Source organism: Eptesicus fuscus, chromosome 17 (assembly GCF_027574615.1).
Source record: "Eptesicus fuscus isolate TK198812 chromosome 17, DD_ASM_mEF_20220401, whole genome shotgun sequence".
In the NCBI taxonomy this organism is placed as follows: domain Eukaryota; kingdom Metazoa; phylum Chordata; class Mammalia; order Chiroptera; family Vespertilionidae; genus Eptesicus; species Eptesicus fuscus.
This window is the reverse complement of record NC_072489.1, coordinates 34,798,380-34,820,229: the sequence shown is the minus strand read 5'-3', so window position 1 is coordinate 34,820,229 and position 21,850 is coordinate 34,798,380. Positions and strand designations below refer to the sequence as shown.

Here is a 21,850-nt window from a genome sequence, read left to right as displayed (position 1 = left end):
CTGTCACAGCCATGATGGGCCTAAGGAGACATGACGACTAACTGTAATGGGGTGTCCTAGGTGGGATCCTGGAATAAAAAAAAAAAAAAACAATTAGGAAAATCTGAATAAAGTATGGATCTCAGTTAATAACATGGTATCACTATTAGTTCATTCATGTGGCAAATGTACCATACTAATGTAAGATGTCAATAATAGGAGAAACTGGATACGGGGTATACGGAAACTGTACTATCTTTACAACTTTTCTATAAACCTAAATGTATTCTAAAATGAAAAGTTTATCATAAAAAATTTAACGTGGGATCTTCCCCAGCGATTTCGATTTAGAAGGTGTGTTTGGGTGGGAAGGGGTTCAAGGTTTCTGTATTATTAACACACTCGCTTGTTGATTCCAATGCAATCAATTCACAGACCATCCTTTGAGAACCCTGGTCTGCTCTGAAAGTTCTCGTAGTTGGGGGTACTTTTGATGCCTGTGTCCCATCCCAGATGGTCTGATTTAATTGATCTGGAGTGTGGCCTGGGCATTGATGTTTTTAAAATCCTCTTAAATGATTCGAGTTACAGTGAAGTTTAAAAATTATTTTTCTATACCTGTGCTGTCCAATACGGTAGCCACTAGATACATGTGACTATATAAATTTAATTAAAATGAAATAAATCAATTCCTACCCACATTGCAGTGACGTGTATTGACATGTGGCTAGTGGCTACTGTATTGGACAGTGCAGGTACTGAATATTTCCATCTTTGTAGAAAGTTCTGTTGGACAAAGCTGGTGTACTAGTATATCATTGGTGTGGAGGGGACATTTGTGGTCTTCTTCAAGAGCCTCTGAAAGGAAGAGCCCCTACACATGCCCTATGAATAATACACAGGGCAGGCCACTCTTATCACTGGTGAAGAATAACCAGCTTACCCTGGCTTGCCTGGGACTTGCTCAATCACTGAAAGTCTCGCGTCCCTCAGTCATGGGTAGACCATGCCAGTCATGCTAGAGATCCAGGGCCTCTGTAAAGGAGAGCTTCAGCCAGCAGGAAGCTGGGAGCTTTGAGTCTAGTTGGGGTAGAAGGGAGGATCTGATGCTGGGAATGTTTTTTCTAACTTAAGCCAGCTGGTGAGAGCATTGTCTTGTGTGCCCAGAATTTCATGAGGCAGGGATGTTGAATAGTGAAGTCATCTGCCTTTGCATGATGGTTTAGCCTCTTGCTCCCTGCTAGCTTGGTGGATGCTGACAGCCAGGCCACTGCCCACACCTCTGTGTATGTGCTTGAGTTCAGTCTCTGGTCAAACTCAGACATATCTGGATCAGAATCCCTGCTCCACCCCTTGCTAGCTATGAAGCCTTTTGTGAAACATTAACTTATCAGAGCCTTTGTTTTCTCACCTGTAAAAAAAGAATAATATTTTCCCTTATGGTTGCTGTGAAGATCAAATGAGTTTATATAAGTAAAAAAATAGCTCATAGTACTATCTGATAAGTAGCCATTGAAATTATTATTATTTGCCCTCTCCTTAGAATACCTTCGACCTTTATTGTTTAAAAACCACTTGTTAAACATTTCCTGTGTTTGATGAAGTTCCATTCAAGAAACATTTACTGCTTACATCTGTATTACTTTCAACAACAAAGATAAACTTAAAAAAAAACAAAACAAAACATTTACTGCATGCTGTAGGCTCTAGGAATGCAAAGGTGAAGTTAACTTAGTCATTGCCCTCAGACACAGTCTAGCCTGGAAGTTAGAGGTATTATTACAGAACAATGAAGTAAGTCCTACGAGAGAGGTGGACATAGTGTGGTCTAGGCAAACAGGAGGGCCACGTAAAATGGGGTGGTGGTGGAGGTGGGCAGGTAAGTCTTACTGGGGGATGGTGACACCTAACTGAGTTGAGGATGAGTAGAGCCCGAAGAACTTGAGTGAGGGGTGGAGTTAGAGAGGTGATTGCAGAAAGATGTTCCAGGCAGAGGGATGACACGGGCAAAGGTCTTACGCTGTGAGTCTGATTTGTTAATGGAAACGTCCATTGTTCAGTATTGTTGAGGAAGTTTTGGAGCACACCACTTCTGAGGGAGGGTAGATAAGGTGAAAAGCAGGCAAAATGTAAACACTGTTAACAAAGGGACAATAAGTAGTGCCCTTGTCCTCCAGGAATTTAACTCGGCTTTTAAAGCTCTCTGTGCTTCATGGTTAAACGTTATTTCCCAAGTTATCTTTCGGTGACAACAAGAATGTTAGGAGTTGTTCTGGCTCCAAAATCTAACAAGGTGCTATTCTGCAATCCAACACGCATTTTGTTCTTGTACAAGTGAATAAATAAAATAAAATAGTACTTGAAGGTGCACTTTTAAACTTGAAATTCATGGCATATTCTGGACACTCTGAAAGACTAAAGAAGTGAACAAGCTTACTCTACTTTCCTATTTGTCCTCTATGAGACCATGGGCACACAGTTTTAGTTTTCTGGTCCCTTTCCTAACATAGGACCTGTATGCTATTTCTTAAGTGTCTAGTAAATGTTAGCAATATAGCTAATGTCAATGCCACAGGTGAAAAAAAATTTAAGCTGAGAAACTGTGATACATGTCTTGACATGCAACAGGAAATACATTTGTGTGTGAAGGAATGGGCTTATGGGGTAATGGCCTCCCCAACTCGTTCACATACTAATCCTCAAAGCTTGTGAATGTGTTATCTGACACAGATTTTTTTTTTTAAAGGGAGCCCAGCCAGTGTGGCTCAGTTTGTTGTATGTCCTCCCATGCACCAAGAGGTCACTGGTTCGAGGGCACATGCCCAGATTGCAGGCTCGATCCTGGGTAGGGAGTGTGAAGGCAGTTGATCGATGTTTCTATCCCTCTCTCCCTCTCCCTTCTTCCCTCTAAAATCAATAAAAACTTTTTTTTTTAAAGTGAACTTGCGGATGTGATTAAGTTAATGGTCTTAAAATGGAAAGATTATTCTAGCTTATCCATTAGGGACAAATGCAATCACCAGGGTCTTTCTAAGAGGGAGGCTGGATGGTCAGAGTCAGAAGAGCAATTTGAATGCTACGCTGTTGGCATTGAAGGCGGAGGAAGGGGCTGACCAGAGCTTCTAGAGGAAAGGTCACCACCCTGACCTTAGCCCAGTGAAACCTGTTGTGGATTCTGACCACAAGAACTGTACTACAATAATCGTTTGTTGTTTGAAGCTGGTACATTTGTTGTGATGTGTCAAAGCAGCGACAGGAAACTAGCACAAGGTGTCACTTTCTTCTGGCTAAGTGTTTACCTCTGCACTTTTGTTGTGTGAGAAAGTGTCTTTCTCAGGTCTAGATCTAACATCCTCTCACAGAACTCCATGATAATAACAGGTAATAATTACATAATGCTTCCGTGGGCTAGGCAGTGTTCTAGGTACTTCTTGTTTATTAACTATTCACATCTCATTATCACCTTGTGATAAGGTATCATTAGTAACCCCATTTTTCCTATAAAACTGAGGCAGAGAGAGGGCACAGAGCTAGTAAGTGGTAGATCTAGAACTTGAACTCTGAATCAAAATCCTTTGTGTGTGAATCTAAGAGTTTTTGCCTCTACACTAAGATGAGGTCTGAGGGCCGATGGCCACCACATTCCCTCCTTACGCTGCACATTTTTCTTACATTTAGTATGCCAAGTGTCTTCTCTTATGGGAGTTTCTTTGAGCTTATAAGACTTTTAAATAAATGAGAACACTATGAAAATAAACACCATCTACTGAGAATTAGAACATCACCCAGATACCACTCCTCACATCCCCATAGGAGGCATCAAATCAAATTTGCCATGAAGAATCTCTGTTAGGATCAAGTGAGGAACAGAACAGAATAGAACCTGGAAAATCCCTGCAGATGTGGTTTAGAGTGGTCATTGTACCAACATGGGTTTGATGAGTTTGTCTGCTTGGGTTCTCTTAGAAGAACTCAGCCTTTGGTCCTGTGGATTCCAGAACCTGGAGAATTTCAAGAATGGGAGATGGAAAGGATACCTTGCTCTCACTGTGTCTTGTCAGACAAAACAAATTTTATGAACTGAACAAAATAGCTAATGAGTGTGACCAGTCTAGAGAAAACAATTCCTACAGCCCAATTTTTCAACAGTACCAGAAAATCATTTTCCTTACCAGACATCCATATTATTGAGGTGTTTGCCAGTATCGACATGGCCTAATTTAAATCAACAAGTTCTGGGGATAAAGAATAATTAAGAAATTGTTAGGCAATTATTGAGCACACACTCCTTACTCAGCTCTGGACTGGGTCCCAAAAGAGTTAAAAATTGTCCCAGATCTCAGGGAATTTATAATAAATCATCACTGAATAATGTTATTAAGATGGTGTATGAGGTTTGTAGAACACATCTGGAGATGATTCTTGACTTTGTGCTTATAGTTTAGAATTTATTTTATAGTTTTTCTGAACTGCAACCAAGTCATAAGCTATTTTCCTTACTGCTCCATAGCTCCTTGGATACATGGCTGAGAGCCCCAGAGAATATCTGGCCACTCGACTGGAGATTACTTCGTACACACACATTCTCATCAACGGCTGCTTTCTTTCACGGAAGACACTTGGATGGGGTATGAAAGTATAAATCTCAAGCCCAGACAATGAGACCATTTAATCAACTGCTAAGAAATTTATTTTCAGAGCGAGAGGGAAAGAAGAGAGAAGGAAGGAAAGAGAAAAAAAAAAGGGGGGGGGGGGGGGAGAAGGGAGAGAAGGAAAAGAGGAAGGGAAGAAAAAGGGGAAAAAAGCTTGTAAGAAAAATTAAACCTTGAAGTGTCTCCTTGTATGTCTGTTTATTTCATCCTAGTCTACTTACTGTCAGGGCTGTGGATGTACACTATAGTCAAGGAAGAAAATGACATCCTACCTAATAAAAGAGAAACATGCAAATTGACCATACCTTCGCTACGCCCACAGCCAATCAGAGTGAACAAGATGGCAGTTAATTTGCATATGTGGGCGCTGAGTGGCCTGGGTCCCAGAAACATCCTCCGGGCCCAGGCCTCTCCTAGCCAGTAGGCCCGCGCTTAGGTCCTGAGCGGCAAGGGTCCCAGAACACCCCCTGGCCACTCAAAGCCTATGGGTGCAGGTGCCAAGCCTCCTGGATGTTCCCGCCCCACCCCCAGCGGCTTGCAAAGGCTCGCGCATGAAGCGGCGGTTTGGGGCCATGCCCCCATCCAGGCGCCCATGACCAGGGGCTGGCTGCTGGCCTCTGGGGTGTGCCGAGACCCTGGCAGCCACCGCTGCATGCTGCCCAGGGTCCCTGCATGCCCCCAGCCTGGGGCCCATGGTGGGGCTGGCTGCTGGCCTCGGGGCGTTTGGAGATGGGGATGTTCCTGCCCAGCCCCAGAGGCTTTCCAAGCTCCAGCACCAAGTGGCAGTTCGTGTCCACACCCCCAGCCCAGCGCCCTCCACAGGGGGATGGCTGCTGGCCTCTGGGGTGTGTGGAGACCCCGGCAGCCACCACTGGGTGGCAGGGACATGCCCCTAGCCCAGTGGTCACAACCCAGGGGCTGCATGAGCTGCAGAGGATACACCTTATTAAAAAAATATTTTATTGATTTTTTTTTTTACAGAGAAGAGGGGAGAGGGATAGACAGTCAGAAATATCAATGAGAGAGAAACATCGATTAGCTGCCTCCTGCACACTCCCCACTGGGGATGTGCCCGCAATCAAGGTACATGCCCTTAACAGGAATCAAACCTGGGACCCTTCAGTCTGCAGGCCCACAGTCTATCCACTGAGCCAAACCAGTTTGAGAGTAAACACCTTTTCTGACTGCTCATTGGCTAAGCTACCTGTACGCTGCCACTTGCAGTGTTCTTGGTAACTTGGGTTATAAGAATCCAAGAAGGTGATCTAGGGTTTTTCCACCACACTCTTGGAGGAAAAAATGAAGGTCCCTTGAGGGGTCCCAGATTGGAGAGACTGCAGGCTGGGCTGAGGGACAACATCCCTCCCACCCCCATGCACGAATTTCGTGCACTGGGCCTCTAGTAAGAATCATAAAGGTAAATACCAAAACTCTTTTCTTTGGTGTTTAAGGGAACATTCACTTAGTAAAGTTACCAAGGGCTACACAGATACTGCTTGAGACAGAAGTGGGGGGAGCGGGAAACCCCACCTCTACTCAAATTGCCTCTGAATCAGGAAAATATAGAATTTTTACTTCACATCATCCCTGCTAGAAAAACTATTGGCTTAATTCCAAATGTTCAACTTTATGTTATATTATGTCATCTCCATATTTGAACATTTGGACAGTTGTGTTTTCCAATTGATAAAAACTACACACAGTTTTCTGAACAACACAGAGAAGTTTATTAACATTTAGTCTTAGTCTATTTGAAAATTTAAAATAATCAACAGTGCAATCTCCCAAAGAGAAATACATCAATAGCGTAAATCAAACAGACCTGGCACAGTAACATGAGTGAATAGATGGCCACAGCTGTAAAATAAAGCCATTCATTCTGGGATTTTTTCCTGCACATGTTGGATGTCAGCAGCCCAGAAATATTCAAGGTATCCAATCAAAAAGTATTTTTTTTAAAAATCATAAATTGAGTTAGAACCTTAGCTTGGAGGAGGAGGGAAGACCAATATAAAACCATTGAGGTTGACATTGACACTTGGGAATGAGAGCTTAAGGCCCGATTGGCGTTCATTCAATACCTGTCTTTGAGAAATCCCTGGGTCACCTGCTTTATCACCTGTCAGATAGGTCAGTAGGGAGAGAAGAGGGTCAGGAAGACTTCCCTTAAGCATGCTCTTTTCTCTCTCAAACTGCTTCTGTGACAGGACACGGAGTGGACACTCTGTTAGTTGTGCTGCTAAATTGCTCAAATGAGTAGACATATATCATGTACCAAAGCACTAAAGTGATTATGGTAATGCAGACTGCCAAGTTCCTCTGTGAAACACAGCCCAGCAGCCCTGTCTCCACTTCAATTCCTACTCCATTAACACCGCTCACGGACTCCATTTATAAACAGCCTTGACTACCATAAAACCGTCACTCCCTGAGTCTATTTATGGACAATGGAAGCAATATCTTTCTTTATTGCTGGCCACCTCTGTTGGAGAGTTCCTAAAAGGCCGCTCTTTTTGGTTCTCAGCTCATCAGAATATGCCAGCAGGACAGCAGGCTGGCATCTTCCGAGGAATGTGCAACCCGTGCCTGCATCTGCCCCCTTAATACCGGCTCAGTGCCTCGGGAAGGTTCCGCAGTTGTTCTGAAGGCTTGGGGTGTTTATCTTCCCCAGGCAGCTGAGCGGCCTCCCATTTCACGAGCAGCGCCGTGGAATGCAGTGGAAGAGACCCAGGCCGCTGGCCACCCAGATTAGAGAGTTTTGTGCTGAGGTCCCTATATGGTTGTGTTAGACTGAACGACTGGCTCAAGTCTGTCTTTGTTCCTTGTTTGGGAAGCAAGTGGGAGGGGTGCAGGCCAAGGGGCTATATAACCCTTCAGCGTTCAGCTTCCCTGAACATCACCCAGAGCCGAGAAGCCCAGCCAGCGCTGTCAGGGTAAGTGGCACTGCCCAGGGACGTGACTTACCGATGCCAGCAGCTCTGATGCTACCCAGTATCATCCGACGCTGTCCAAAGGGATTTGGCTGGGCTCAGGCAGTCTGAAATTTCTGAATGAAGATTGTACTACTCATATGATTGTACTACTAAATTTGAGCTCTGATTACCTAACATTAAAAAGAAGGCGAAGAAGCAGCTTGGTGTCGGGGAGGAGAGGGAGAGGAAGTTGAAATGAAATGTGTGTCACCTGGTAAAATCTGTTTATGCTAAACCAACAGCCCAGGTCTTGTAACACATTTCAGGGATGCAGTCTAGCTGTTTGCATTTTCATAATTTGCATAAATCACACATTGATTTATATTTAGGCACTGGAAACTCCAGTATTTGGGGTGCAGAGGTGGTGTGGCGAGTCTTCATTGGACGGGATTTTTGGTGCAGCGAAGGTGTCTGCAGCTGGATTTCAGTTGCCTGGTCTTTGGTGTTGGCTGCTTGTGTTTGTTTCTGGGTTCCTCTGCCTCTAACCGGCAGTGTCTTCTGTGGGGAAGGTATACCTCTTGAATGTGTCGGTGAGCTTGCACCTCAGCAGTTGGTCTGGCCACTGGGTGGTTTGCAGCAGAGCACAGCAGGAAACCAACTGAATCTTTTTGTGCAAGTGAAGAGGGAGGGAGCCGAGAGAGCATCTGACAGCTGCCTGTGCCGAAGCCTTCTGCATGTGTGGTTTGCATTTCTCTCAGCCTGCTCAGGCAGGCAGGACCTTGGAGCCAGCCCTGCCACCCCGGCTGAACTTTGCCATAAATCAGGGCTTGGCAGGTTCGGCCTGAAATTGGGAGTTTTCACGCTGAGATTTTTTCCTTTCCATTTTGTGACTCATGACTAAATATGGTTTGCTTTTCAAGACAGATGAGCTGGGAACTGCAACATTCTCTCCCTTCTCTCCCTCCCCCCTCCCCGCCTCCTGCCCTCCCACTAGCTACTCATTTTTGGCACAAGATGCACCCGGTTGGAGCAAACCCCCTGACCCGGGTGCAGTTCCAAAAGCAGACTTTGGAGTGTGTTTTACCTAATTAGGAAATGCTGTGCGTGCTCCAAACCGTCTTGCTCAGGCAGGTTAGATAAGAGTTGGAAATCACTGAGCCACTCCTTTCCGGGGACACAGACTTCTTCTGTAAGGACCATGCTCCTTTTAGAGATGATAAAATCCTTCTGGGACTTTTTTTTTTCCCTAAATGAAAATATATTTACTGAATTTTGAGCTTTTTTTGTCTGCATGCTAGCTGATGCTGAGGGTCAGCCTACTTTTTCTGCAGTAAATTCAAACACTCCCACCAAATCCTCCCTGCCCAACAAAAGGGCTGTTAAAGACATGTAATCATGCTGAACATCCCATCACATTGGTATTGTGTCCTTTTCCAAACGTTTTATCCCGTTTTCAGCTCTTACTTTTGGTTTGGAAAGTCTGCTTAGCACATCTGAAGAGAGGCTGTGATCCTGGTGCCGGCGCCTCTGGCAAATGCCTTGGACTCTTGAGTGCTTCTCTGATCTGTCTCCCTTGCACTCATTTCTCACTTCTCTCCTAGCCTCTTCATCGGCGAGGAAAGAAGCCGAATCCCACAGGGAAGGGTGAGGAAAGAAAGGGCAAGCCATTTACAAGGCCCGTTTTCCATTCTTACAAGTGGAATCCTCAAATTGAGGGTTTTCTTCCTAAGCTTGGAGGCACCGTGGAAAGAAAGCAAAGACTAGTAATAAAAAGATCTGATAACGATAATAGTCATACAATGCTATTAATAATCATTAAAGAACAAGTATTTATTGAGAACTCAATGCATGTAGCACCATAAATTATTTTATTTTTAAGAAAAATATTTTTATTGATATCAGAGAGGAAGTGAGAGGGAGAGAGATAGAAACATCAATGATGAGAGAGAATCATTGATTGGCTGCCTCCTGCATGCCCCCTACTGGGGATCAAGCCTGCAACCCAGGCATGTGCTCTGACCAGGAATCCAACCTCCTGGTTCATAGGTCAATTCTCAACCACTGAGCCACACCAGCCAGGCCTATACATTATTTTAAATGTTGTTGTTTTTTTTTAACCTTAACTGGAGAATATGTTTTTTATTGACTTTAGAGAAAGGAAGGGGGAGAGAGAAACATTAATGTGAGAGAGAAACATCGAGCAATTGTGATTGGTTGCCTCAGAGTACATGCCCAGACTGGGGAAGATAAAAATATACAAAATCCACCACTTCAAAATAACCCCCATCAGTATCTTGGTATATGTGACTAATCATTTTGCAATGTATAAAAATACATTTCAATGGGATCACCAAGGTTACTTCCTCTAACCTATTTCTCTTACATAAGAATATACCTGTAGCTTAGCCTTTTATTTATCTTTCTTAATGGCAGCAAAGTAATCTACTACATGGTGAGTAATTTATTAGATTCTCCCTCACTTGTTGGACTTTATGTTAACCATGATTTTTCTTAATGGAGATTAACTTTGGCTCCTAAAATTTAAAGCACCTGCTTATTAGAATGTTTTCATGGACCTACTGTTTTATCAAGGGTAAAAATAAAAGTCCTCAAGATTCAAGATATTTTTCTTTTAAACATTTTACATTAAACATTTCAGCCATTCAACATTTCCAAATTTTTTATACTGCATATCCTTCAAATTCTACATTTAAAAAAAACCCATATTTTATTGATTTTTACAGAGAGGAAGGGAGAGGGATAGAGAGTTAGAAACATCGATGAGAGAGAAAACTCGATCAGCTGCCTCCTGCACACCCCCCACTGGGGATGTGCCCACAACCAAGGTACATGCCCTTGACCAGAATCGAACCTGGGACCTTTCAGTCCGCAGGCCGACGCTCTATCCACTGAGCCAAACCAGTCAGGGCAAAATCTACATTTTTGAAAAAATTATTTTAAGCTATAGGTAAAGAAATGTGAATTTGAGTGGATATTGACAGCAAATTTCATTTACTTCTTTAACATGTGACTAGTGACTTGTCCCTGTGAAGATCTCGTCTCATGGTCTGATATTCCCAACTGGTCTCTGCAGCTGTTCATTCATTCGCTCATTTAGTCAGTGTTTAAAGTGCTTACGAACACGTGAGACATGTCAGCCACTGTGCTAGAGGCCAGGTGTACGAACATGACAGTGAGAGTTTTGACTCATAGAAAGCCAGCAGTCTAATGAAAGTGCTCTGAGATAAATGCGTTAGATAAGGGACAGCTGAGGGTGCCCTAGGAGCCCAGAGGAGGGGCCCCAAACCCAGCCTGGACGGTGGGAGTGGTCAGGTAAGTGTCACAACTGCTGGATTACAGCTGGGGCCGCTTCCTCCCTGCTCCCTGCAGGACCTTGTGACGCACTCCAGCCGAGATGTGTGAAGAAGAGGACAGCACCGCCCTGGTGTGTGACAATGGCTCTGGGCTCTGCAAGGCGGGCTTTGCTGGCGACGATGCTCCCAGAGCTGTTTTCCCATCCATTGTGGGACGTCCCAGACACCAGGTGAGCCAGAGTCTGTTTGGAACAGAGAGAAACAGGGCTACAGATTAGGCCCCTCTATGTCTGAGTGCCAATGGGTATCCATAGATTGTCTATCGCTTGCTTCCCCAAAATTATGTAACCTGGCTAAGAATACACCTCTGGTGATGAATGTCAAGAAATAAGTGCCAATTTCATATACAACACAGATTATCTGGTGGGTGTCTTTCAGATATAAGTTTGCCCCTTTTTCGTAAGTTCTCTTTTGTGTAAATATAATCATTGTCATTATCATCATCATCATCATTATCATCATTATCATCCTCTAATATATACCTGCTCTTTGGAAAGAAACTACACTAAAACCCAGGTCATTCGCTCTCAAAGAGCTTGATGTTAGATGAAAGTAAGCTTTGTTACCAACTGTAATTTTACACACAGTTAGCTGTCAACAAAATATATCTGAACAGCCACATGGTAATTTTTTACATAATATTTTGTATAAACAAAATGTTGGTGCAGCCACATGGTAAAAACTGAGAATTTCATGCCAGAAATTCTCCTTCACATCAGAAATGTATTTTGCGCATTGATATCTATGGCTCTCAATTTGGTGTATATTCTCAAGAACAAATAACAGAAGCCTCGCCCAATGAATGAACTGTCTCTTTGTTGAACGATGTGCAGTGGAGGTATTTTGCACAAACCACTCTCCGGATCTATAGTAGCCATGACTGTTTTTGCAATTCTAGAGCAGTCACTGTAGTGCAGTTTAACATTCCAGTAGTGAGAATTCTTTCTTTCCTTTTTTTAAGTGTCACCTTAATGATTAAAAAAAATACATTTGACAAATGTCTTAATGTTAATTAGTATTGGTCAGAAATCAAGCACTGGTGGTCATTTATAGACATAATGCTTCAGCTTGATTAGAAAAATAATATTCAGCTTTAAAAGAACAGTTTATGAGAAACAAAATGTCACTTAACTTATATGTAACATTTCATGCATTCATTCAACAAATAATTATTGCATGACAACTATGTGCCAGGCAATTTGTTATAGCGGCAAAGCAGACAAACAATCTCTCTGCCCATCAAGGAACACAGAAGGTACAACACACAGTTCAAGTTGCGTTCCCCAGGGGGTCCTCTGCCATCTGGAGGCCGATTCGGGGCTATTTCCAATCAACTCAGAGATGTTGCTTAAGAACATAGTGATCATAGGACTCAACATATTGCTCTTGGTACCAAAAGAGGAACTTGGTCTCCCAGTAATTTAGCCCATTGTGACTGGACTGTCATCAATACATAAGTTTGGGGAGAGGCTGACTCGAAATGCGTTGAATCTTTTTAGGGAGTGATGGTAGGAATGGGACAAAAAGACAGCTACGTGGGCGATGAAGCACAGAGCAAAAGAGGCATCCTGACCCTGAAGTACCCGATAGAGCACGGCATCATCACCAACTGGGACGACATGGAAAAGGTACTGGCGCTTCACTGCAGGTTGGGCTCTCAGGCTGCAGGGCCCTGATTCTAAACGTCATGCTGCAATGGCCCAAAGGGGGGTGGGGTGGGGTGGAGGCTGGAAGCAGGGTGACCTGCCTTTGTTTAGCATACACCGCAGAGGGAAACTTCCTAAAGAATTACAAAGGCAACTAGGTCTTCAGGTCAGCTTCATCCTTCCATTCATGTTTTCATTCATTTGTCCTGTTACTTAACTAAGTCATTTCCCCATGAACATTAACAAAAATAGAATGAGGGGTTCAAGAAGACGAAGAATAAGGTTTACTCTGGGCCAGGCACTGGGCTAAACAGTAACTCTAGGGTTTCCTTATTTAATTCTCGCCAAGACATGCTAATGATTTCCATAAGAGCCATGGTGAGACTGGAGCTGAACGGGGTTAAAGTTTGCCTAAGGGCACACAACCAAGAAGTGGCTGAGCTGGGATTTGAACTCAGACCTGACTCCAAAGGCTGTGCCTTACCCACTACACCATCCTGCCTCACAGACCCCGGTTTGGGTTTTTGTTCATTTATCTACTGGCTGTAAATCCCTGGGTAAGTTACTCGGAGTCTTGGAGAGTCAGTCTCATTGGTTAAAAGGTAGACACATAACGAGTACTTGTCACATTTTATGTGGCCCCGGTTTCATGGAGCTCATGCTGGTCCCTTTTCGGGGTCTGCCGTGCCCCAACATCACATCATTGTGCTTCTCCCCCATCGCCCCCCTAGATCTGGCACCACTCTTTCTACAATGAACTTCGTGTTGCCCCAGAAGAGCATCCAACCCTGCTCACCGAGGCACCCCTGAACCCCAAGGCCAACCGGGAGAAAATGACCCAGGTAAATACCCACTCTGGGGCCCAGCACTTCGGGTTTGGGAAAGTCCATTTGGAAGGGGGTGTACAGGACAGCAGAGAGCTGGCCCAGCCCAGCAGTCCCCTCCAGACCCACAACGTTCCAGGAACTTGGGGATGCCAAAGGACAGGAGCATCCTAATGGTACTCACATTCTCACTGCAGGAGCTATTCCCCTCTGACCTCCACGAGCAATAGGGCATTTGAAGAGATTTCATTTAGGTTCAAAGCTTCTGAGGAGAAGTCATTTCAAAATGCAGGACAACACACAGTGGGGAATTTGGGTTCTGAAGTCAGACAGATCTAGGTTTGAAAACTGGATCTGTCAGTTATTAGCCATGTAACTTTAAGCAGTCCACGTAATTTCTCAGAGCCTCAGTTTCTTTGTTTAAAAGTTGGGACTATTAGTACTATTACCTTTCAAAAGCTCGATGTGAAGATTCGCGAGGCACAATGTGAAATGTGTACCTTGGTGTTTGGTACACGACACATTCAATGAGTAACAGTTATTACCGTCGTTATTGTGACTTATAGCAGGAAACCATCCATTCCAGCAGCCAGACAAGGATTCCGGTTTGAGCGAGCTATGCAATTAAAACACCTAATGTCAATTTCATGCTCACTGTGGTTAAGCGCTGGGCCAAGCATTTTATATGCATCGTCTCTTTAAATCTTAACAATGTGTGAAGCAGAACGTATCATTATCCTAATTACGTAAATGATGAAATTGAGACTCAAATACATTAGGTGAATGTCTCAAGGTCACACCGTAGAAGTGGCCGCAGCCTGGAATTGACCCACAATCTTTGGGGCTTGGAGAATAACACATGTAAAGATTGCAAGGCCTTTTCCTGGGAGGAGCTCCCAGTGCTGACAGCAACACACGAGCAGCTAATCTCTAGGGAAATGTGTGCCGGGGAATCGCTCCAGGTAGCAAGACATGTTGTTTCCAACGGGCATCATTGTTCCTGTGAATGGCATGAAGGCAGGAAAATAGTTGAGAATGATGGCTCTCTAGCCAATGATGTCAGACATTCTAGTGAGCAGTCAGAGCTGGGGGCATTTTGCAGATGGAGAAATGCAGGCCTGTGGGCATCTCAGTGTGCACAAGCTTGCCACGGGTGACTCAGAGTAGCTCTTGTTCTAATCGTGTCCCTGGAATGCCTGAGCTGGGTGGCGTGTTGGCCCTCATATGTGGTCCTCTGCCAGGAAACAGGGCTTCTTCCACCGCAGCCAGAGCGACCTCAGAATCTAGGGCTGGCATTGACCCAGCAACTACATAAAAAGTGGAACCAATTACATAGAACCACAGACAAACCACAGAAGTAGGCCAGTCACAGCCCATCTGAGCCTCAGGTTTAAAGGTCTTTTTCCTTATGACAGAAAAGCCAAGATCTGCATTCACCAACAAGAAGATTAACAGCGTCACTAATTGAGTTTCTTTGGGTTGCTTTGCAGATTATGTTTGAGACGTTCAATGTCCCAGCCATGTATGTGGCTATTCAGGCGGTGCTGTCCCTCTACGCCTCTGGACGTACAACTGGTAGGTACCTGAGAGGAATGGGAGCCTCCTGGATACACCATCAGTCATGGGACTTGATGGTTGTAAGTAGGTGGGTTGTGATGACTGAGGGTTACTGAGAATTGACAGGGCCATCCTAAGCCTAATAGATCTATTGTCAACTTTTAAAAATGAGCCCTTGAGCTCGTATTCTATTGTTTCTCTCTTCTTACTCTTTCTCCCTCCCCCCCCCCCAGCCTGTCCCTCCTCTCCTAGCCTACCAAATGCTTTCTTTTATTTCTTTCAAATAAGAAGCTTAGAAATGTCCTCTCTCCTAGACCAGCAAGTCACATGTGGGCTGCTGTTGTGACTTTTATTGTGCTCAATCGTCCCGCAGGCATCGTGCTGGACTCTGGAGATGGTGTCACCCACAACGTGCCCATCTACGAGGGCTACGCCCTGCCCCACGCCATCATGCGTCTGGACCTGGCTGGCCGAGACCTCACCGACTACCTCATGAAGATCCTGACGGAGCGTGGCTACTCCTTCGTGACTACGGGTGAGGCCCGTGGGAATGAACGGAAGTGATGTCCTTCCTAGTAACTTACAGGCCACAGTGACTATCCAAGGAAATGATGGGAGGGAGACTGCAGATAGACTGCAGAGCCAAGCATGGCTTTTTTTTTATTATTATTGGATAAAATCGCAAAATGATTATGCTGTTTCCTTGGAAGAACAGTAATAGCCATCTTGTACGATGAGCTAGTCAGAGTTGGGTTTTCCAAACACTTTTTAGTCCCCTCCACTCACAAACAGAAAAGAGTGCAGAGACTGAGGATAGTATGCGTGGTGATTGGCAATCTTTGGAGACATCTAGACAGGCTTGGGGATTGATTCTACCACTCACTTGCTGTGTGACCTTGAACAAGGTCCCCAACCTCACTAAGCCATAGTCCCTCAGGTGGTTGTGAGTGGTAAATGAGATAATGCACGTGGAAACCCAGCACAGAGTGAGCATGCAATAGTTATTAGCGAGTATTAAGAACAACCCAGCAGGCAGTGAGATGTGTATCTTCGGACTCTGAGCTGGTGCCACCTGGTCTCCACCCACAAGAAGCAGAGTCATGTTATAGAGACATTGGGACATCCTCACCAGTTTGTCATTGTCTAAATGTGTAGGTTTCTGAACATGCCTGCGGCTTATTCTAGGCTCCAAGTTTGAGCCCTGAAGATGTTAAAGTCTCCTCCAGGAGTAGGGAGTTAAATTAGTTTTGTTCCTGAGTCTACGTCCCTCAAGTACCCACAAGAAACTTCCAAAAGGTTCCCAGGGTCCAGATGGAACCAATAGCTTAGAACTTCGGAATGCAGGAGTCCAAAAGGTGTCTGCCTTCCCTCTCTTCCACACCTCCTTCCACATGCACCTGGAGACTCCTGGATAGGACTGGTCCTGAGCCAGGCCTGCCCCTCTCTAGAAGGTGATGAATATGCCAGTGGTTTGAATTGGAATCTACCTGGCCCAGGTGACATGGATCTCCAGAGCTTTTTGAAAACAGTGAGGGCCCCCAAAAGACTTTTTCAGCATAAGACTTCCAGGTCAGCTGAAAATACAAATATAACTAACTGTTGTAAAACTTTATAACAGAGAGTGATCAGTGAATCCTGCAAAAACACAACGAGCAAAAGGATTTCCTGCTCTGTGCCATTCTCTAGCCAGCTCCTTTTATTCCTGTCACCATTTGCTAGGTGATATTTTCTAAGGGTCTACGATGTGTGAGGCACTCGGCTAGGAACAGAAGTGGTTCCCTGGTGCGCCTATAATTTAATGACCACCATGAATTTGAGGTTGCAGAATATTGAACTTACCTACTGTTTTGAAGGAACCAGTACTGTGGGAGGGACTGAGGTAGGAAGGGTGGGTTTTTACCACCTGGGCAAACCCTAATGTTTGTATCTCAACAGCTGAGCGTGAGATTGTCCGGGACATCAAGGAGAAACTGTGCTATGTAGCTCTGGACTTTGAGAATGAGATGGCCACTGCCGCATCCTCCTCCTCCCTCGAGAAGAGCTATGAGCTGCCAGATGGGCAAGTGATCACCATTGGGAATGAGCGCTTCCGCTGCCCGGAGACCCTGTTCCAGCCTTCCTTCATCGGTAGGCAACAGCATCACGTCCTGGGACGGGGAGGGCACCCCATTCCCCCTACTCAGCCAGCCTTTGGCCACCAGAGCTCTTCTGCATGTGGGGACATGTGACAGGGCCACCAGGCCAAACACATTTCTAAACCAGGGCAAAGAGGGTCATGTTTATCAAGTGAGAAGACTTAAGAAGGCCAGGAAAGGACTTTTCATTCCAAGCAACACTATGTAGTAGTTAATCCACAAGCATTCTTGGTGTGTGGTTTAGGGTGAAAGTCAAATATTATTCATGCGTAGGACATTCGAGCCACTGGATGGCTGGGAAGGGCGTACTGAATGCTGAGAGTTTGGGAATGGGAGGGGGAGAGAAAAATGGAAGAGTCTGTTCCGACATTAGCACTGACCTCGAGAGAAAGCTTAGCAGAGCTGTTTACAGAGGGAAGACTCTGGGAGGGGTGAGTTTGGGTTTGAGTATTAGTTCTACTTTCATGTTCTTGGGAAAATCACTTAACTTCCCCAAGCCTTTGTGTCCTCATCTATAAAATGAAGATTGTAACAGTGTCTATGTCATAGCGTGGCTGTGAGAATTCCATGAGATATGTGTGGAGCACTTAGCCCAGTGGCTGGCCAAAACAAGCTAGCAATAATCATTAGATATTGTCAGAAATTAATAGTTAGGTATTATTATTATTATTATTATTATTATTATTACTATTACTATTTTTATTATTCTTCATCACAGCATTGCAAAAGATAAAGGGCTATTAGGAGGTTCTGTTTAAAAGATCCACATCAGAAATTAACAGAAGGCTCAGATAAAAAAATATTGCCAAGATGGAAGAAAGATGAGTCTTTGTGCAAATGGGATGAGCACTTTTCCAAAGGTTCAGCTTCAGGGGTGAGAACGAGGCAGCAGCCAAGGAGAGACGTGGGAGAGTTGTAAGCAATGGCTGCGACACTGACTCAGTGTGGAGCCTTCTACAGGGAGTCTCAAGACTTTGCCCCTGATTCAAACCAGACTTAGTAGTGAGTATTAAAAATTGGTGACATTGCATTGCAGGCCCCCTCCTCCCAGCAGGGCCTCCTCACTAGACAAGAGGTAGGAGGACATGGAGCATTACAAGGACCTTTTGGTTTCTGAGATGGGAGGTTCCTCGATTATCATGTCTGCTTTGCTTCAGTCAGTGTAAGATCTTCCATGTAGCTCTTCCTTGTCTGACCTGGGTCTACCAACCAACAAGGACCATGGCCTGCATCTCTTTTCCAGGGATGGAGTCCGCTGGCATCCACGAAACCACCTACAACAGCATCATGAAGTGTGACATTGACATCAGGAAGGACCTCTATGCGAACAACGTCCTCTCAGGGGGCACCACCATGTACCCTGGCATTGCTGACCGCATGCAGAAAGAGATCACGGCCCTGGCACCCAGCACCATGAAGATCAAGGTACAGTTTGGTGACAGACCCCCTGGCTGTGCTGGTGCCAACCCTGCCACCAGGCGTGAAGGACTCTGCAGAGGCCACATCTTGGTCACATGTGCTCACGGGTTTAGGGCTAGGCAGAGGGTCCGGGTGCACAAATTCTACACCTTCTAGGACATAGTCAATCCAGCTCATAAGAGAAGCTGAATTATCTTGTACAACATTTAATCTGTAATTATTCTTATCTATCAGCTATGGTTAGCAGCTGTGATAGAGATCAACAAAGCTGCCCATGTGCCCATTTCTCTTTAAAATGCATATTTGGTTGCGTTTCCTCATCACAAAATAATGCATCTCATGTGTAGAACATTTAAAAAAAAAAAGTGACAGAGGAGCCAGATACATTTCTGAAGAGGTTTAAACCCTGTGCGTTCAATAGCATGCACTCTTCTTCCACTACTAAACGTGAGCCCCTCTCAGTGGCCAGGAACGAGAATTTGATCTTTATCTGTCTGTCTGGCACACCTTTTGATATAGGGACTCAAAAGCACAGGGTGACCAAGCTCAGTCCTGGAGCCACCCGGGACCCCTGTATTATGTCAGGTTTGAGTCCCAGTCAAGGGAGCTCAGCGGTTAAACAGCGATCATTCTTTGGAGGCAATCTCACAGAGGGTTGGTGACTTCTCACAGGCTGTTATCGCTCTGTGAAATCAGAGGCCGCGCTGGCAACCTCTTGCCCCAGTCACACGGAGCAGCAGAAGGAGCGGTGCAGGTGCAGTTCACACACATGAAAAGCACTCGAACAAGTTCTGTTCTTTGCACTCCCTTCCCTTTTTTTTGGAGAAGGTATGCAGGTCACATGAAAGAGTGCTGGACTGAAGGACTTTGTAGTGTCGGCTCTAAGAGACTGCAGGTGAGAGATGAGACCATTTTCTGAGGACTCTGGTCTGCTCTCACTCCCTCCTCTTCCCACCCCGAAGGGAGCCAGGCGAACCCAGCTGCTGGGCTCACGGACAAAGGCAGCCTAGGCTGGGGGTATGTTATGGAGAGAGGCTGTAGCTCGAGTTGCATAGTTCCTAGTTCTCCAAACTTGGCTTCTTGAATAGAAATGAATGTGGAACTTTGGGCTCCAGTGTGGTAAGAGACACCCATTAAATCCCAGGACATAGATCATGACATTAGGGGAAACAGAAACTGGAGGACAGGTCTACAGGAACTCTGTGCACTAGCTTTACAACTTTCCTGTAAATCTAAAATTACCCCAGATAAAAAGGTGACTTCTAAACCAACCAGACCAAACCAGAAAAACACCTGGGAGAGGTCAGAGTTTGAATATTGGGTTTGATGTGTACACAACCAGTGTGAGCTAGCCCAGTTACTTAAACCTCTCTCAGTCTCTGTTTCCTCATCTGTAGTATGGGAGTAATTGAATACTTACTTTTAGAAGTAGTTTGGAAAATTAAATGAGCCCTGGCCAGTGAGGCTCCATTGGTTAGAACGTTGTCTCATACACCAAAACGTGGTGAGTTTGATTCTCGGTCGGGGCACATGCCCAGGTTGCAGGTTTGATCCCTGGTTGAGACTTGTGCCAGAGGCAACCGATCTCTCTCTCTCTCTCTCTCTCTCTCTCTCTCTCTCTCTCTCTCTCTCTTCCTCTCTCTAAAATCAGATAATTAAATAAAAAAAAACTAAATCAGATAATACACATCAGGACAAATGCTTAGCATTTGGGGACATAACAAATACTCAGTAAATATTAACTATTTGTATTAAAAATAAATATTCAGCCAGAGCTTGGGGGATAAACAGAAATTAGACCTTTTTTTACTGTGGTTTCAGCAATGCCTTGTCTGTTTGGCCGAAGTGTCCATATTCATTTCTACCCAAATATCCAAGTCTGGAGTGGAATTTGCCACAGCCATTTTGGGGGTTGTTGCAGGTAGACAAGACCCCTGGTCTGATTCACCACTCTCTGCACCTCATTCAAATATTTAAGAAATATTAGCATATTAAATATTGCCATGTCAGGCCTCTGTCAGCCAGTTCAGATTACCCAGGACCTGTCCCGGGAAAAAGGTCACCCCAGCCGGGAACCCTGAGCCCCTCGCTGTTACACAGTGCATCTCCATGGAATGAATCAGATGGGAGGGGAAAAAACTTATAAGTTCTGGCACAATCCAAACTTTTCATTGAAGACTCAGGTGGTTGTTTCTATAGAAAGCATGTTGTGCTGAGTTCTGAGGCTCGGCTCATGGAAATCAAAGACATCATCAGGGCTCTTGAGTGGAGGCCTTGCAGGGTTTGGGGCCAACCTGCAGCTTTCCCAGCGGAAGACTGGATGTGGTGGGATATAATGGGTGCTTCGGAATAGACTGTGTAAAGGAAGCCAGAAAAACAAATGCGCTCGATGAAGAATCTCTAAACCCAGAAGCTATTCACAGTCCCTTGGGTTAGGGTTAAGGTTAGACATCTGCCAGCACAGACTGTCTCTGATGTCCATGAGGCCTCAGCCAGATCCACCAAATCCCAACCCTGGTACAAGCCCAGGTCCCGCCCTAGCGCACTAATGGCCCTCCTTTCTCATCCTGACCAACAGATCATCGCCCCTCCGGAGCGCAAATACTCAGTCTGGATTGGCGGCTCCATCCTGGCTTCTCTGTCCACCTTCCAGCAGATGTGGATCAGCAAACAGGAGTACGATGAAGCCGGGCCATCCATTGTCCACCGCAAATGCTTCTAAAATCCTTCCCTGCTCTCTTTGTCTCTAGCACACAACTGTGAATGTTTTGTGGAATAATGCCTTCAATTCTTCTCCATATCATTCCTTGCCAACGCTCTGACTTGTCGCCTATGTGTTTTTTAATAAACCTGAACTATGTTACCTGTCACCTGTAGCATTGGCCTCTCTTCAGCACCCAGATGTCGCACAGTTCTCTTAGGCTGACCTCACCGTCTGCAGAATGGCTCCCTCTAGTGGGGCAGCCGAGGACATGACACGACTAGGATGCGTGTATTACCCAGATAAGGGTAGAATCGCATTAATATGAGAAGTTCCGACTAAATGATGTTAGTGGAAAGACCTTGAAAATACATAGAAGATAAATATAAACGTAGATTAAAATGTTTCAATAGGATAATCCACACTGATTTTACAACATGCTGACTAATTATATTACTTTGCTCTGTTTAAACCTCAGTTAGCCTAACCCAGCTGGCGTGGCCTATGAACCAGGAGGTCACGGTTTGGTTCCTGTGAGGCAGCCGATCAATGATTCTCTCTCATCATTGATGTTTCTCTCTCTTCCTCTCTGAAATAAAAAAAGAATATATTTTTCAAAACCTCAGTTAGCCTAAAGGGTGTGTGTGTGTG

The 21,850-nt window shown here is 44.9% G+C and overlaps 1 protein-coding gene across 2 annotated transcripts; it reads left to right on the top strand.

The window, feature by feature from the left end:
• Positions 1-7,527: 7,527 nt before the first annotated feature.
• ACTA2 (actin alpha 2, smooth muscle) lies at positions 7,528-21,368 on the top strand. 2 transcript variants are annotated; one of them, XM_054728918.1, is made up of 10 exons: positions 7,528-7,564; positions 9,145-9,187; positions 10,934-11,087; positions 12,417-12,545; positions 13,295-13,405; positions 14,878-14,962; positions 15,318-15,479; positions 16,880-17,071; positions 18,323-18,504; positions 21,077-21,368. In XM_054728918.1, the coding sequence occupies exons 3-10, from the start codon at positions 10,959-10,961 to the stop codon at positions 21,218-21,220; spliced, it is 1,134 nt and encodes a 377-aa protein (XP_054584893.1). In that variant the 5' UTR covers positions 7,528-7,564; positions 9,145-9,187; positions 10,934-10,958; the 3' UTR covers positions 21,221-21,368. The 2 variants fall into 2 exon arrangements, with proteins under 2 accessions (XP_054584893.1, XP_008151189.1); XM_008152967.3 differs by lacking the exon at positions 9,145-9,187 and having other exon boundaries at positions 7,531-7,564.
• The last annotated feature ends 482 nt before the right edge of the window (positions 21,369-21,850 follow it).